This window comes from Ochotona princeps, chromosome 4, assembly GCF_030435755.1.
Source record: "Ochotona princeps isolate mOchPri1 chromosome 4, mOchPri1.hap1, whole genome shotgun sequence".
In the NCBI taxonomy this organism is placed as follows: domain Eukaryota; kingdom Metazoa; phylum Chordata; class Mammalia; order Lagomorpha; family Ochotonidae; genus Ochotona; species Ochotona princeps.
Window position 1 is genome coordinate 52,403,198 of NC_080835.1, and position 15,508 is coordinate 52,418,705.

General features: G+C 58.5%; 1 protein-coding gene across 5 annotated transcripts in view; it reads right to left on the reverse strand.

Annotated features, from left to right (window-relative positions):
- The window catches only part of PDE2A (phosphodiesterase 2A), a 77,519-nt gene that overhangs the window by 5,579 nt on the left and 56,432 nt on the right, over positions 1-15,508 (reverse strand). For all 5 annotated transcript variants that reach the window (XM_004590048.2, XM_058663544.1, XM_058663540.1 and 2 more), the window contains 15 exons: positions 10,825-10,934; positions 9,948-10,003; positions 5,445-5,504; positions 4,841-4,994; positions 4,604-4,656; positions 4,363-4,437; positions 4,196-4,237; positions 3,739-3,807; positions 3,389-3,519; positions 2,041-2,152; positions 1,402-1,441; positions 1,217-1,280; positions 855-927; positions 537-714; positions 252-364 (listed from right to left, as the gene is read on the reverse strand). In XM_004590048.2, the coding sequence (XP_004590105.2) occupies positions 252-364; positions 537-714; positions 855-927; positions 1,217-1,280; positions 1,402-1,441; positions 2,041-2,152; positions 3,389-3,519; positions 3,739-3,807; positions 4,196-4,237; positions 4,363-4,437; positions 4,604-4,656; positions 4,841-4,994; positions 5,445-5,504; positions 9,948-10,003; positions 10,825-10,934 (1,330 nt within the window). The remainder of the gene's footprint in view (positions 1-251; positions 365-536; positions 715-854; positions 928-1,216; positions 1,281-1,401; positions 1,442-2,040; positions 2,153-3,388; positions 3,520-3,738; positions 3,808-4,195; positions 4,238-4,362; positions 4,438-4,603; positions 4,657-4,840; positions 4,995-5,444; positions 5,505-9,947; positions 10,004-10,824; positions 10,935-15,508) is intronic.

A 15,508-nucleotide genomic window follows, 5' to 3' on the forward strand; every position in this document is an offset into this window, starting at 1 on the left:
TCAGAGAAGGGGGTTGCTTTTGACAACTGGGGTTTCCCATGTCCTGGGACGCTGAGTGGACAAAGAAGGAAATAGTATCCCCCAATGATCAGGTGGGACACTGAGCCCAGAAGTGGGCAGCAGGTGTAGAAGGCTGCACCAGCCCCCAGCAGCAGACCCCCTGGGCCCCACCCCTCTGGACATGGCAAGGAAAGCTAGCGGTATGCAGAATGGAGGGTCCCGCCCCAGTCCAGGGCCAAGTGCCGCCTTACATGTGCGATGCTGATGCCACAGTAGATGGAGAAGGCCGTGGCCAGGTCCTCATCGAACTTGCTGAACCACGGCCCATTGATCTTGTTCACCAACTCAGCCACCCCGATGACCTCTGAGGAAGGGGAGGGGACAGGAGCAAACTGCTAGAGGGGTGGGGAAAACGGACCTGCCCTCCTCGAGTTTCCTCCGGCCAGGTCTCACGTCCAGCCTGGGATCCCTTGAGTCCCGCCCCACCCCACCCCAGGACACCCGCACCCCAGGGCCAAGCCCCTCCAGGCCCGCACCCTGGTTCTCATTCTTGATGGGGAAGCAGAGGATGTTGCGCGTGCGGAAGCCAGTGCTGTCATCCACGCCACGGTAGAAGAGCGGGTGGGCATAGGCGTCGGGGATGTTCAGGATCTGGCCAGTGGTCGCCACATGGCCTGCGATGCCCTGGTCAGCAGGGATCCGGATCTCGTAGCTCTGCCAAAGTGGTGAGAAAACTGGTGGCTCTGAGCCCCCTGCATACTCTCCCCGCACCCCATTCCCTCCACACCCCGCTACACACACACACACACACACACACACCCCGGGCAGCCCCAGGGCCAGGTGCATGCACTCACCTCATCGTCCACCACACCCCCGTCGAACACCTTGGCCACTAGCTCATTCTGATCCAGCAGAAACACGGAGCAGCTGCAGAGAGGGGGTGAATGGGGGTCTAAGAAGTCTTGTCCCGCATCTACCTCCCCCACAATCCCCCACTTGAGCCCTGGGGTTCCTCTGAGCTGGCACTCAGCCATTTAAGTGATTTGGGGGTAGATGTACCCTCCTGTGTGCCAGCAAAGCCAGCTTTGGCCCAGCAGCATACAGCCAGACAGCAAGGAAAACAAATGCCTTAGCGGGCGGGGAAGGGCGGGGGGCACAGGAGGGGAGGAGGTGGGTGATGGGAGGCAGGGCCCCTTCTGGGGGGAGATCCACTCACATCTCGGCATTGCTGAGGTTTCTGGCCTCCGTGATGATCTCCTGCAGCAGCACAGACACATCATCTGCAGGAGGGACGGTGGTGAGAGCCAGCTGCAGTGCTCAGGCCAGGTCCCTGCCCCAGGCCCACCTGCGCCCACCCGCGCCCAGCCCACAGCCAGGCATGAGGGAGGGCAGAGCACTCACCCAGGTGAGTGAAGAGGTTCTTAGCCACTTGAAGAAGCGCCTAGGAGGAAAGAGGTACAGATTGCAAGAAACTCAGGATGGTGCTGAAGATGAGCAGGGTCTAATGACATCATCATCTGGCCACTAAGTGTGTGGGTGAGAGAGGCAGAAATCTCCTATATCTCTAAGATACAGAGTCTTTCAAAAACTTCATGGAAAATGGAAAACTGTCTTTGTGCCAAAATGTTTGAAACGAGAGCATATGGGATGGGGTGTCTTCAGAAAATTGGTGGAAATGCATACTATGAAAAACACTTGCTGTAGATTTCCGTCTACTTTTTCTTTTTTCTTTTACGCACCAAAATAAACAAAATTCTATTTTCGTCAAGTCCAGCTGCCTGGTCCTTTATTGTAGTACTTGCACTGAACACTAGAGGGCGGTCACACCCAAGGCCTGCAGCTGGTGCCCAGACCATTGGAACCCCTGCCTGGTCCTCCCAGGAAGCCTGTGGGTTACAGGTTACACAATTGCCCCAGGGCAAGCCTGCCAGGAACCCAGAGGGGACAGGAGTGTTTCCTTGTGGATGACTCCCTGGAGCAGAGGGTGTGGCAAGTGGGTCCCTGAGAGATGCTCAGAGATGCTTGGGGCAGGTGGCTCACCTGGCACTCACACTTGAGCTTCTGCTCCTTCTGGAAGGCCAGGGTGCTGGTGAGCACTGTGCCCGTGTAGTGGAAGCAGTGCTGGATCACACGTTCGTCCTGCTCTGTGAATCTAGGGGAGGGGCATGAGGGTTCACGGTGGGGGTGGGGCTGCAGCTCCTTGCTCCCCCCTCCCTACTTCCATTCCTCCAAGGAGCCTACCAGGATAGCCACCAGCTGTTGCAAACTCCCTCCTCGCTGTTCCAGCTTCCCCTCAGAGCTCCCACTACTCTTCAGGTCAAAATGTGTTCTTCGACAAGAAACCTGTTCCATCTACAGCTGGCATCCTTTTCTTCCCTTGGTGCACCAACCGCCCCATGGAGGGGAGCAGCACTGCCCTCTGTGTGTCCAGCTCCTGACCCCACCCTCTGTCCCTATCTGGGCCTGCTCTAGCAGCTGCAGAAACCTCAAAGCCAAGGCCACTCAAACTGGCCACCAACTGACCTCTAGGCAGAAAGCTGTAGGAGCTGGAGAGGCTGATAGTGGAGGTGATGAGGGAGCCTGCCTCTGCCCACTCCTCTCACCAATGTGGCTGGATCCCCAAACCTCAGCCTGGTTCGTCCCCACCTCCCTGCTCCTGGCCATACTGTTCCCTGGTCTCAAACACCCTTCCTGCCTTCCTCCTGCTAGCTTTGAAGGTCAACTTCAGCCCCTGTAGGTAGAGCCCTGACTGTGCCATAGGAGGCATGTGTGAAATGTCTTAACTGGCCTTTCCTCTGACATTACCACCAGCTCCATCCCACAGCCAGTGGGAGGGACTCTGGAACACCCCTTGTCTGGCTAGGGAGCTAGGCTCCAACACTTTGGTCACTGTTTATGAGTTCCACACTTCTTAATATGTGTGGGACAGACAGGGTCCTGCCCTGGGCCTCAGGGACTTGCCATCCAGTAATTGTCTGGCTGTCCTACAATGAAACATCTCCTGCAGCAGCCAGGAACCACAGCAGAGCTGGGTTCCAGAGACAGGCCCCAGTGCTCCTGGCCCTGCCTGGGCCCCATCACATTGTGTAATCCCCTACTCCCCAGCCTTCCTGGGGCCAAACAGCCAGCCCTGGAACACACATATGAAGTGCTCAGCGCCCATCACCAGCTGCCAGCCAGTTCCACCTTGGCTGGTTCATGTCCCCCTGGGCCCACGCAACTGTCTACTGTACTCCCCACTGACTCCCCACTGACAGCTCTGAGCTCTTGGCCTTGGACGGCAGACACCTGCCGGACCCTCAAGCCCTGTATCCTGCTGGCCTCTCTCTGAATGCAGCCTCAGCCATGCAGCTCCTGAGCGGCGTTTGCCCCGCCCACCTGGACTTACAAGGCTCCTCCGAGCTTGTTGAAGGCGCAGGCCAAGGCCACCACCTGGTCAGTGGCCCGGCTGATGACAGGGACACAGAGCATGGCCTGCACCTCACAGCCCAGCATGCTTTGCAGCTGCTGCACATCATCCTGTGGAGGGGAGGGGAGTGAGGGCAGAGAGCATGGGTCGCCACATGCCCCTACCACCACCCCCATGCAACAGGTGCTTCTAAAAGATGCAAACACGGCGGAAGCAGAGCAGGGTTTAGGGCAGGTCCTGTCTTTCCTGTTCCTAAGCTGTCACAAGCCCTGGCTGTGGGGGCTGGACAGTAAAGGCTTCCCTCTCCCCCTCCTCCAGCCATAGCTTACAGAGGTAAGGTCCTTCCATTGGATGGATTTCTTGTCACGCACCACCTGGCCCAGGCGTCCTGTCGTCAGCTGAGGGGGTAGGGAGAGGCTGGGTCACGGTCCCGGCGTCTGCAGACCAGGACCTCTCGACCCATTCTCAGCACAAATCTGCAAGGCTTCACCAACTCTATTAGTTAGTCCCCATTGAGGGTGGACTCAATGGCAGGAGGAGGAAGGCTGGTCTGGCAGAATCCCCTAGAGAAGATTCTAGAGGGGAGAGAAGCCAGTCCCCAGCCAGGATTCTAATGGGATTCTAACAGACGCCTAGCCTGTCAGACTCAGGACTTGCTAGAAGATTCTTCACAACCCAAGATCCAGATAATCCCATCAGATCCCAAGAGAGCCTGGAAGATGTGTGTCTGGGGCAGACTCCCGCAGTGCCCCTCCAGACTACAGCCTCTGTCCACCAGAAACTCACCGGAAAGCTGATCTCTTCCCCCAGCACTTTGTCTCCGATGACCTGAGGAAGGGATGGAATGGCAGGGCCAGCCTCTCAGAGACCACAGAGCTTTTCCCTGTCCACCAGAAACCTGGGTCCCCATCCAGCCCAGCTCCAGCACACCCCATAGTGGCCTGGAGCCCCACCTTGCAGGACAGCTGGAGGTTGTCCTCGGACACCAGTAGGAGGCAGCAGCGAGCTGCCTGAGTCTCTTGCTGCAGCTGTGGGGGAAGGAGGGGCGGGGTGAGAGGCTGATCACAGTTCCTTCCCTCTGCTCCCCACCCCAACCCCCGCCTCCCTGACAGTCTCCAAAAGAATGGAGGAGAGGGGAAGGGCGGCACGTGTGAATCCTGCCAGGGGGTTGAGTGCCAGGAGCCAGGGACTCACGTATTGGAGAACTTTGAGCTGCAGGGAGGAGGCGTCCAGGTCGTAAAGCTCCCCTGCAAAGGCCGGTGCGGGTCAGAGAGGGCATCATCCTGGCCGGGAGGCCCTGCCTTCCAGTGCCATTCTCTAGATGAGGCTTCGCCTCCCCGTGCACCTGCCACCCAGGCTCTGCCCACCATCTGGCCCCTTGCTCAGATCAACCTGGTCCCTCCCCGGGGTCCACCTAGGCTGGGTCCTCACCACACAGCTGCAGAATCTTCTGGTCCTGGTCCGTGTAGGCTTCCCCACCCTTCTGGTCTTCCACCACCTCCACCTGGGCATTCTGGATGGCTCCAGGGGCCGCGCTGGGCTCCCGCTGCTGCAAGGCACGCACCCTCCGCAGGGCCACCAGGGTCTGGAGAGGGCCAAGAAGTTAGCACGTCATTTGCTCCACCCTAGCTGTATTTGCCACTACAGTGTCCATCATCAGAACCTGGTCCCAAACCACCCAGTCCTCAGCACTCTGCCCTCCTGCCAGCTTCCACACCCTTAGCGCATCTCTGCTCTCCAGTCCAGCTCCTGGCTCCTTCCAAGGTCCCAGTTCCTACTCTGTCTCCACTCACAGGGAGTTGTTCTTGTTAAGGAGCATCGGAATCATGCATCCTTCCTGCCTGTTTACCAGGGTTTGGCCATCTTTTCTTGCCACTACCCTAGGCAGCTCGGGGTGCTATTATAATCTCCACTCTGAACTAAGGAATGGAGGCTCAGGGAGCTGGAGTCACTTGCTGGGGCTGGAGCCGCCCTGGAGCCTGGGTCTGTCCACACCCTGACCGGACCACCTTCCCCAGCGCCCTGCCTCACTCACATGCTTCTCCACTGCCTGCAGGTTCCACTCTTCATTGTCACTCAGCTGGCCGCAGTGTACCTGGAAGGAGGGGAGCACGTGCTCTGTCCTCTCTTGGACACTGCACACTCAGGCCCCAGCAGCACACATATACACTCCACTCTGCAGGACCCTGTGACAAGCCAGGTGGCTTCAGCAAAGACCTCCTCCTGCAGAAAGCCTTCCAGGACTGACCCACTTTTTCTGCCTTCTGGCTCTTGTCCTGTCAGCATCATGGTCCTGGTGTGTGTGTGGGGGGGGGGGGACGAGAGGTGTGTGGCTTGGAATCACCTCCACCACCCAGCCCAGGATGTGAGCCTCGGCCTCCCAGTTCCACCTTCTCTAGGGGGTTGAGCTACCCAAAGTCTGGACTACAGGAAGCAGTCCAACAGGTTGCATGTGCAGGGGTGGGGCATAGGAATGAAGGGCCGAGCTCATGGATGGATAAAAGGACTGACAAACGCTCTGCTTCCAGCCCTGCATGCTTCCAGTTTCTGCCCTGCAGATGAGCCAAAACCCAGGAAGATCATGCAGCCGGAAATGGCATGGCTGGCACCGGTCACTCCCACCCCTCTCTGCCCACACCTTCCTCTCCCCAGATCCGTCCATCCTGTTCCTCTGCAGTTTGATTCTGTGTACTGATTGCCAGGGTTCCCCTCAGCCCATCCTTCACACACCCCAACTCTGCTTGGGTGCTTATGGAGGAAAACCAGATGCTGAGGAGTGGCAGGCCATAGCCTGCCATGGACCCGGCCGGCAAAGCTCCCACCTGCGGCACGGGCATGCTCAAGGCCACTTGCCACCTGCAGGAGTTCTCCTCTGTACCTGCACTGGGAGGGGTTCCCTCCCTTCCTTGTCCCCTGCTGCCTCTGCTCTGGGATGCTGCCAGGAGCAGATGGAGAAGAGCATGAGGTCTTGCTGGGGTGGGATGAGTGGGGGACACAGCCGTGGGGAATGCCGGCTCCCACACCTGGGAAGGGAGAGGAGGGTGCGCAGCACGGGGGAGCTCAAAGCGGGAGGCCATCTGGGAAGCTTCTAGAATTGGCTAGAAGGGTGGTGAGGCCAGGACCCAGCAGGTAGGTGCTGGTGGTGCGGGGTGGGAGGTATAGGGGAGATGAGGAGCAGGCTGGGCTGGGGACGAGATGCTGCACTAAGTAGGTGGACTGCATCCCGAGAGTGCCAGGCAGCCACAGCAGATGTCAGTGGGGTACAGGATGGCCTGGAGGGAGTGACCGGGTAGGTAGGAGGTCCAAGAATCCCAAACAGGCTGTGGCAAGGCTCTGTCTGTGACTGCCACAGGATGAGGAAGGATGAAGTCAGGGCGTGACAGGTGGTTACATGCTGGTATCTGACTGGCACTCTTGTCCTTCTGACCTGGGCCCAGCCCTGAGGGAAAGGGAAGGCTGGTATCCTCCCAGGGTTGTCAAGATAACCAGCTCCTGGGCTGCCCCGGCAGCTGGGTCCCAGGTCCAGAGCCAGGAGGGAGGGTAGCAACCATGGAATCCCCCTTCCCCAGTACAAACATACGCAGGGTTACCTCGGCCAACCCTCCCAGCACGCGTACACACACACACACACACACACACACACACACACACACACAGTCATGCAGAGCCTCAGCCCCACCCCCACACACATGCTCCTCTCCCACACATAGAAGTCTCGCACACACATCCACGCTGTCTCTGCTGTCCTCGTGCGCATGAGCAGGCCTGTCCACCGGAAACTTGGATTCATAAAGCCCAGAGCCTGACGCCCTAGCATGCATACACACACATGCACACACATAGACATACACACAGAGTTCCTCCCACATCCACACCTGCACCCATGGCCTTCTCCCACCTGTCCCTGCTAATCAGGTGGGTATCTGGTGTTCCATGTGGGAGCATTCAGCACTAAGCACTGGAGGCTGAGAGACGGCAGAGGGCCTGATCCAGTGCCATCTGCCTCCTATTCCTCACCATGGCCAGTGTGATATGCCCAATGGCATAAATGGTCTATCCCAGTACAAAGATCTTGGTGGCTGGCACAGCTGGAGGAAGAGTGGGCACAAATCAAGCATTAAATGTCAGCAACCAAGGGCCGCCCACTCCTCCAAGGGACTTACTAGCCTGGAATTAAGGAGTAGAGCCAAAGGCTTTCTGCATCACGGTGCCTCAAGCCACAGAGACCCATGCAGCCATGCAGCCCTGCAGCCCTGCACCTGCATGGCACATTCCACAGGCACCCTCAGCTGACTGCATCCCAAGACCCCCTTGCAGGGCCCCCTGATTTTTTGTCTGGCACTTGCCATCATCTACAAGTCTATGCTGATGCCTCTCCAAGGTCGAATGTGGAAGCAGCGCCAGGCTGGTCTGCCCTGGTCCTCCACTCCTCACTCCTAGTGGGAGTGGGTACCTAGTGGGCATGGAGATGATGATGGGTGAGGGCCAGGTTGCTGGATGGATGCATGGATGGGTGATACATGGACACTAGGGCAGAAGCTCATCCAGGGGATGGACAGAACAAGGAGCTGGTGGCTCTGCCCTCCCCAAGAGCTGCCCAGGGGGCACTCCCTCTACCCCCACGGGAGGTCTGAGGTTGCCTAGGCCACCTCTGCAAGCCCAGAAGCATCTGTGAGATGCACATGCGTTGGGAGTGTCTCCCCGGGCATGAAAGGGCAGGCTTGACAGAACAGGGAAAGACTTCAAATCCTCCTGAGAGGTGAGGGGACAGCTGCAAACTTCCTGCAGTCCCTTGGCCAAGAACGTGCACCAGCCCCAACCTCCCCGCTATCACACATCCACTTCCCTACCTTCCTCAAGCTGCTCCCCTTCCCCCTCCTCTGCTGCTGGCCCTGCCCCTGCCCCACAGCCCCCGCCCCTGCCACTTCCCTTGCTACTCCCCTCTCAGCCACCTCAGCACCTGCTGGCAGCAGTGATTTCCCTAGGCCAGTGGCTCGAGGGTACCCCAGTCCGCCCCAGAGAGCTCCTACAAGGTAAAACAGCTTTGTCCTAGGCCCCAGTCCCCAGCCTGGGGCAGGATCAGAGCGATTCTGCTGGGTGTGTTGGTTAAGTGATCTGACACTGAACCTTCCTGAACACACACGTGCACACATGTGTGCACATACTGCAACACACAGTGTATACATACATGCATGTATGCTTGCGCACATACAAAATGCACATGGTGTACACAATCCATGCACACGCACGCACGCGCGCGCGCACACACACACACACACACACACACTGGCCTTTCCTGTCTGAGGGGAAGGCTGGAGTCTGAACTCCTTATCCCACCAGCCGCCCTGCCCACAGAAAAACAACCATCAGCCCACAGGAAGGGCTTTCCAGGATCCTGGCACCCCCGACTCCTGACTCCTTTTTGTCAATACAGAAGGAGACATGCATCTGAGCCCTGCCTCCCCACGGCACAATTCATGCTTCCCCGTGTCCTGGTACTCCCAAGAGCCAGCCAGTTCTGGGACCACCCAGAGAGCACAGGCAGGGGGAGTGGTCCACTGGAGCAGAAGCTGGGAGCTGGGGGAGCAGCCCCTCAGCCAGGCAGATGGGGTGCAAGGAAACCAAGCCAGGCACACCCTCCTCCCAGACCTGCCTCCTCCCTTCACCCCCCAGCAACTGGCAAAGGCCAGGCACCCGCTGGGGAGACCTTTCACTCCCTTTTAACAAGCTCGGCAGGGTCTCCTGGCACTCCGGGGCACAAGGCCTGCCCCTCTAGGGGCAGAGGCAGATCTCCAGTGAGGAGGACTTGGGGTGCTCACACTTCGTTCCTGGGATGGGATAAGGATTTAAATTTTCCACCTGCATGCAGAGAGGAAGGACATAAGAATCAGCCCCCTGAGACTCCCCCAGCCCCTGAGTCTCCATGGCAGGTGCAACGGGAAGCTGAGTTGCTGAGAGGCAGCAAGGAGCCCTGGCCTGGGTCCTTGGCCCAGCTCCTCTCTACCTGCCTCACTTTCCTCTTCGATGATCCTCTGGCTCCAGGTAGCTCCCTCTCCCTAACTGCCCAGGCTGCCAACCTCTGGCCTGGATCTGCTGTGATGTGATGCCTCCCTTGGGGACCCTTCTGGTGGCCTTCCAAGCTCCCTCCCATACCCCTTGATCCAGTCCCAGAACTGCTGGCCCAGAACACTTTCTTGTCCATCCATCTTTCCTCAGTGGCTCTCAGTGCCCTCCCACCTCACTGTAACTATGCAGCAGAAGACCCCAAAGAGGAACCGAGGTCAAGGCTGAGCCAAGGGCCGGACTTTTCCAGATCCAGAGGAATAGACGGCCAGATAGGACCCAAACCTGGCTCAGATGGTTGCTGGCTGGGCCAGTGGCTTCACCCTGCCCATTCCGTCTGGGGCCGGAAGGCAGGAGTAGGGGAAGGGTAGAAGAGAAACACCCATTCCCTCCATTGCACCCACATTCTTAGCATGCACACTCCAGAAGACACTCTGCCTCGCCCCCTCCCCACACACTGGCAGCAAGCTCTTACCAAGATGACGGCTACTACGGCCCCAGTCTCCTTGTCCACCAGCGGTAGCACCAGAACTGTGGGGAGAAGCCAGTGAGGGGGTCCTGCCAAGCCCTGAGGTTTAGATACACCAAGGGACCCCAGACCCAGGAAGGGAAACACAGACTCAGACAGAGTGAGAGAGGCCAGGATGGAGACACATGGGGACCCAGAGACCCAGCCATCCAGGAGGAGGGTCCTGAGGCCACAACACAAGGAGCCACAGCCATGGCCCCTGCACAGGAAGGAGCCCTCTCGCCTGACTGCTCTCCTGTGATCCTCCCAGCAACCCTGGGAGGGACGGGGTAGGCAAAGCACCCCTAATTCACAGATGGGGACACTGAGATACAGAAAGGGGAAGTGACTTGCCCAAGATCACTCAGCAAGTCAGGTCTCCTGACTCCCAGTCTTGTGCATTTTCCACATCGAGACAGAGGACAGAGACCTAGAGAGACTGAGACACGAGGCAGAGAGAGACGTGGCGGGCAGCAGGTGTGGACAGGAAGGGGGCAGACAGTGACAGAGGGAGCATGGCGGCCACAGCCCCATCCAGCAACCGCACCTTCTGCTGCCGAGCCCCGGCAGGGGCAGATGCCAGGCCCTTAATGCCCATCATCTCATGTGCTCCTTGTAATACCCCTTTCTTGGCAGCCACTATGGTTCCCTGGGGCACAGTCAGAGCCAGAGCACTGATGCAGAGAGCGGCTGGGGGCACGGTAGAGAGAGCATGAGATGGAGGCATTGCTGGAGAAGCAGGGCAGGGCGACAGAGATAGATGAAGACAGGCAAGAAACAGGCATGACATGGGGAGTGGGCACCATGCCCCTTCCCTGCTGCTGCCCGGCTCCCAACCCCTTACCTTGGGTGTCAGGAGCCAGTGGAGCTGCCAGCCTGGCCAAGGGCTTCCCTGGCAGGTCAGAGGACCCCAGACCATTGCAGCTCAGCCGCTTCCGGGAGACCACAGCCTCTCTGAAAACAGAAGACAAGACCCCCCACCACTCAGCTCCTGGATCCAGGGACACACAGCAGGCCTGGGGACACATGGCAGGTCTGGCCTTGCACATGTACATGTGAGGGTCCCAACCTGCCTCAGGGGGGTAGACACAAATAAAAGTGGCAAGAACGATGTGCTGTGGGCTCTGTGCTGCAAGGCGGGCAGCCGTGGTCTGATGCTTCAGGCCAGCAGATTTGTGAGAGGCGCAGGCTGGGTCCAGCTGCCGCTGCCGCTACCACTGCCATTGCCTGACCTCATGCAAACAACCTCACCTCTCTGAGCCTCTCTGGGGACTAGGATTGGGGTGGGTGGAGCCCTGCCCATCACCAACCATACACAGGAACCAACTGCAGAGGGGCATTAGGTGCCAAGCATGGGAAGGGGAACCTCCAGTAGTCATCACAGCAACTGAGGTTTGCCAGGAATTCCTCAAGCCCTGGCAGCTTATGGTGACCAGCTCTGATCAGCCTAGTGAGGCAGGCTCATTAGCTTCAGGACCTGCATCCTCAGCTGCCAAGTGACACAGACAGGGCTTGAACCCAAGCAGTTGGCACTGAGCAGCATACAAGCATGCTGGTGGAGGGGGCAGGTTGGTGGGCAGACTAAGTTTTTCTATACTCCCCAACACATGCCGTCCCTCCCCCAGACCTCTGGTTGTTCCTGCTTACCAAAGTGCCTGATTTGTCACCAAGTATCACTCCCCGATGATTCACAGGCGTGTGTTCTGCATCTCTTGGGCAGCCCCCACTTAACTGTGCTGATAGGAACTGCCTGGCTTGGACGGGGGAGGAGCATGCTGGGCTAGGGCTCCTGTGGGCACCTTGGCAGGAAAGTCAGACGAGCAAAAGGGAGGGAGGGCGGCCAACCTGCAAGTCATCCACAGTGGAAGGTCCTAGCCCCCGGGAGAGATCAAGGGCCCAGGAGGTCAAGGTCACAGAGCATTTGGAGCCAGACCCTCTCCCTCTTGGTCCCTCAGCAAGAATCATCTTCCAGCCCTTGTACCCGGACCCTTGAACCTGGCTGCAGCGCTGCAGTGGCCCTGAGCTGCTCCAACTGCCCATCACCGTAGGAAGGAAGCAGGCAACAGGCGCCACACTTCCTGAGGACTGGACTGATGAAGGCTGCGGCTTCCTGGAAGCAGGGACTGACCCCGGCCAAACCCCACCCAGCCACCTGATCTCAGGCAGCAGCCACAAGGTGGCGCTGGTTTCCGCATCACAAGCCAGGGAGCACCAAGTCCAAGCCCTAGGTAAGCACAGGTGGGGAGTGGTGTCAGGGAGGGTTTCCCAGAGAAGGAGGCGCCCTCAGCGAAAGCACTGAGGACATTGTCCAGGTTACCGAGGAAGAGAACAGGACATGCAGGCAGAGGGAACTGCCCATGCCAAGGCTCAGGGGACAGAAGACTGTGTTGGCTGAAAAGTCTGCCCACAAGAAGCTTAGCATGGCTGGGGAGCAGAATGAGGCTACCCAGGAGCTGCAGCCCTGAGCAACATGGCTTCACTCTAAGAACAGTGGGCGATTCCTACAAAAGACATGAGCGGAGGAAGGTCAGGGATCAGGGGTGAGCTCAAACGGGGCCTGCAGGCGACAAGGCATCCACATTCACTAGAGGGAAAGAGAGGCGGAACCCGGAAATCCGGTTTCAGTGACAGCCCCATCATCTTAATAGCCCTGGACCAGAGGGGAGAGGCGAGGCTAGTGCCAATCAACTTTGGCTGAGCCTAGTGCTACCACCACCACCACCCTACCCTCAGACACCCAGAGATGGGTCCTGCCCTGCCCAGGCCCTGGCCACTGCACTGCTGGGCTCCACTGTGCATTCTTGCAGCCTGCAAGTGGGGATGCTGAGGCCCAGGTCCCCCTCTCAGCACTCACACCCCTGATGAGGGGTCTGGGACTCTCTGCTGCTCAAAGTTCCTCAGCTCACAGCCCCTCCCATCCAAGCGGGGGGTGGTGGCGGAGGTGGGGCAGCAACGGACACTCCAAGTCCAGGCCCAGCTGTCCAGGCCGCAGGCTAAAGACTTGGCCCTGGGTACCTGGGTGGTCACTGTCTGCCCGTGGGAGATGAGGACAGATGGGCTGAGCATGCAGAGGGGAATGGGTGTGGATTTTATGACAGTTCCGTCCCGTTAACAAGTATTTGTTTAATGGGGGGAAAAATAGCAGGCAAGGCTCTCTGCTGGCAGAGCTAAAGGCCTGGTAAGAGCCAGCACCAGGTCCCGCCCCCTCGGCCAGCTCCTGGCCCCTGCTTTTGTGGGGTCCCTGCCCCTGTAGTCAGACCTACTCTCAGCACTGGCCTCTACACCCACTGAGCCCCAGCCCTCCGTGGCTTATAAGTCCTTATTAATCCCACTCCTCACTGAGCCCCACCCTTCACAGCACCCCACCTCTGTCACTGAGCCCCACCTCACACTGTGTCCCTCACCCTCTCCGGCCTTCATCTCAGATACAAATCGTGATATAGGCCAAGAGTCCCCAAAGGATGAGAATTCAGAGATGAGGGAGACCCCTCCCTTGTCATCTGGGACAAACATGAGGACCAGACAGATCCTGTGGTGGGAGGAGCCAGGTCAGCTCTATCAAGCAGAGGTCAAGGGGCCTGGGAGCCCATGGCAGGTCAGGGAGACCTCAGTGGCAGCTGGGAGGCTGCAGCGGGAAAGTCCATGGCCTTTCCATGTTGGGGACACCACATAAGCAGATGGTGGCAGAGCTGGGCACTGAGGCTGGCTCAGGGCTGGGGCCCCCTGGGAGGGAGGGAAAGCCTTCTTGGGAGGCCCTGGCCAGGCAGCCTTCTCGGATACCTTCATCCAAGGCAGGGGAGACTCAGAGCTCACCATTTCACCAGCTGCGACTACAACCACTTTACCCTGGCTGCTCCTCTTTTTAAATTTAAACACTTTTTTATTATTTATTTGAAAGGTGGAGTTATGGAGAGAAGAAGGGACAGAAAGAGAAAATCTTCTATCTGCTGGTTGGACCAGGCTGAAGCAGGGCTCTGGAACTCCACCTGGGTCCCCCAAGTGGATGCAGGGGCCCAAGCACTTGGGCCATCCTCTGCTGTTTTCCCAGGTACATTAGCAAGGAGCTAGACTGGAAGTGATGCATCTGGGACTCGAATGAATATCCATGTGGGATGTGGCTGTCACTGGCGGCAATTTACCCTGCAGTGTCACAGCACCAGCCCTGCCTAGGCTCTTCCTGTGGACAGAACCATCCAGTGGAGGGAGGCCACTGTGGCCCAGACCCCCTTCTGGACATGGCTGATCCCTGCAGAGGGCTGCGGCTGGCCCTCCAGTAACTGAATCACATGGAGCTGGCCTGAACAGACATAGAGAGGGGAAGGACTTTGCCAGGGAGCAACCAAACACCCAGGCAGGCACCAGAGGGCAAGAAAAAAAATCAAGCCAGGCGATGGAACCAGCATGTGAGGGAGAGGGTGGCAGGGGGCATGGCCAGGGACACTCCTCACTGCCACACAGAGCCCTCTCCACCGCCCCATGGCACCCTCAGCCCACACTGCCCTTCCCCCATGCCTTATCTGCCTTTATGACCCAGTCGCCACGTCGCACCTGCTGCTGTTTGCCAGCCCTGCCAGCTGCCCAGGGCTTCTACCCATATCGTCCTGGGGTACTGTCACAGCCCCCTGGCTCTGCCTTAGCCTTTAGGCAGCATGGGGCCCCAGCCCCTAGGTCACTGAGGAAAGAAACCTGTCCCTAGCTCCGCCTGTTTCATTGAAAAAGAGAGTTGAGGTCAGAAGAAAGTACTTTTCTCCCACTAGCAGGCCTTGGTTGGGACTGGAAAGGGGGCACAGCTAGCCATCACTCAGGATGGCTGTATGCCAGGCACCAGGAAGAGGACATGGCACCTATTACTACACGGAGCCAACAAAGGGGCCTCAGGGACTAACACAGGGAGCCAGCGATGGAGCTCATCTGACTCCCATTCCAAGGCTCCTCCCTCCTCCCCAGGTCTGCTGGGAGCACCTGAGGGTAGGACACAGCCAACCCTACAACCTCTCTACTCTCAGAATAGCTGTGGGCTCCCTACTGGACCAGGGCTGGGCAGGCAGGATGCATGCTCAGAAGAAGGCCCTGGGCCTAAACTATCAGTCCTAACCCTCACCAGTCCCAACTCACGCCCTCCTCCATGTCCCCAGGGGTGCCACCCCAGCAGGTGCTGGCTCTGATCTCCAGTAGGCGCTGGGCTAACTGCATCTGAACACCCACTCCTAACTGCTTCTGTGTGCGCTCCTTTCACAAAGGCTCTGCTGAGTCTGCAGTGGTGGAGGGGAGGATGCTACCACGGCAGGGGGCGGAGGTCACAGGCACCCACCTGCCCCACCAGGCAGCAGAGGGGAGCCCTGGGCTGGCCTCAGAGGACAGGCATTGGGCTCAGAGTGACACAGCTTGGGACACCCACATCCCCTATTAGTCTTGCTTTCACTTCAGCTGAGCTTCCAGCTAACACACACCATGGGAGGCAACTCAGGGCTCTGCTCCTGATTCAGTTCTGGATTACTGACTTCAGCCTGGCATTTAGGAAGTGATCA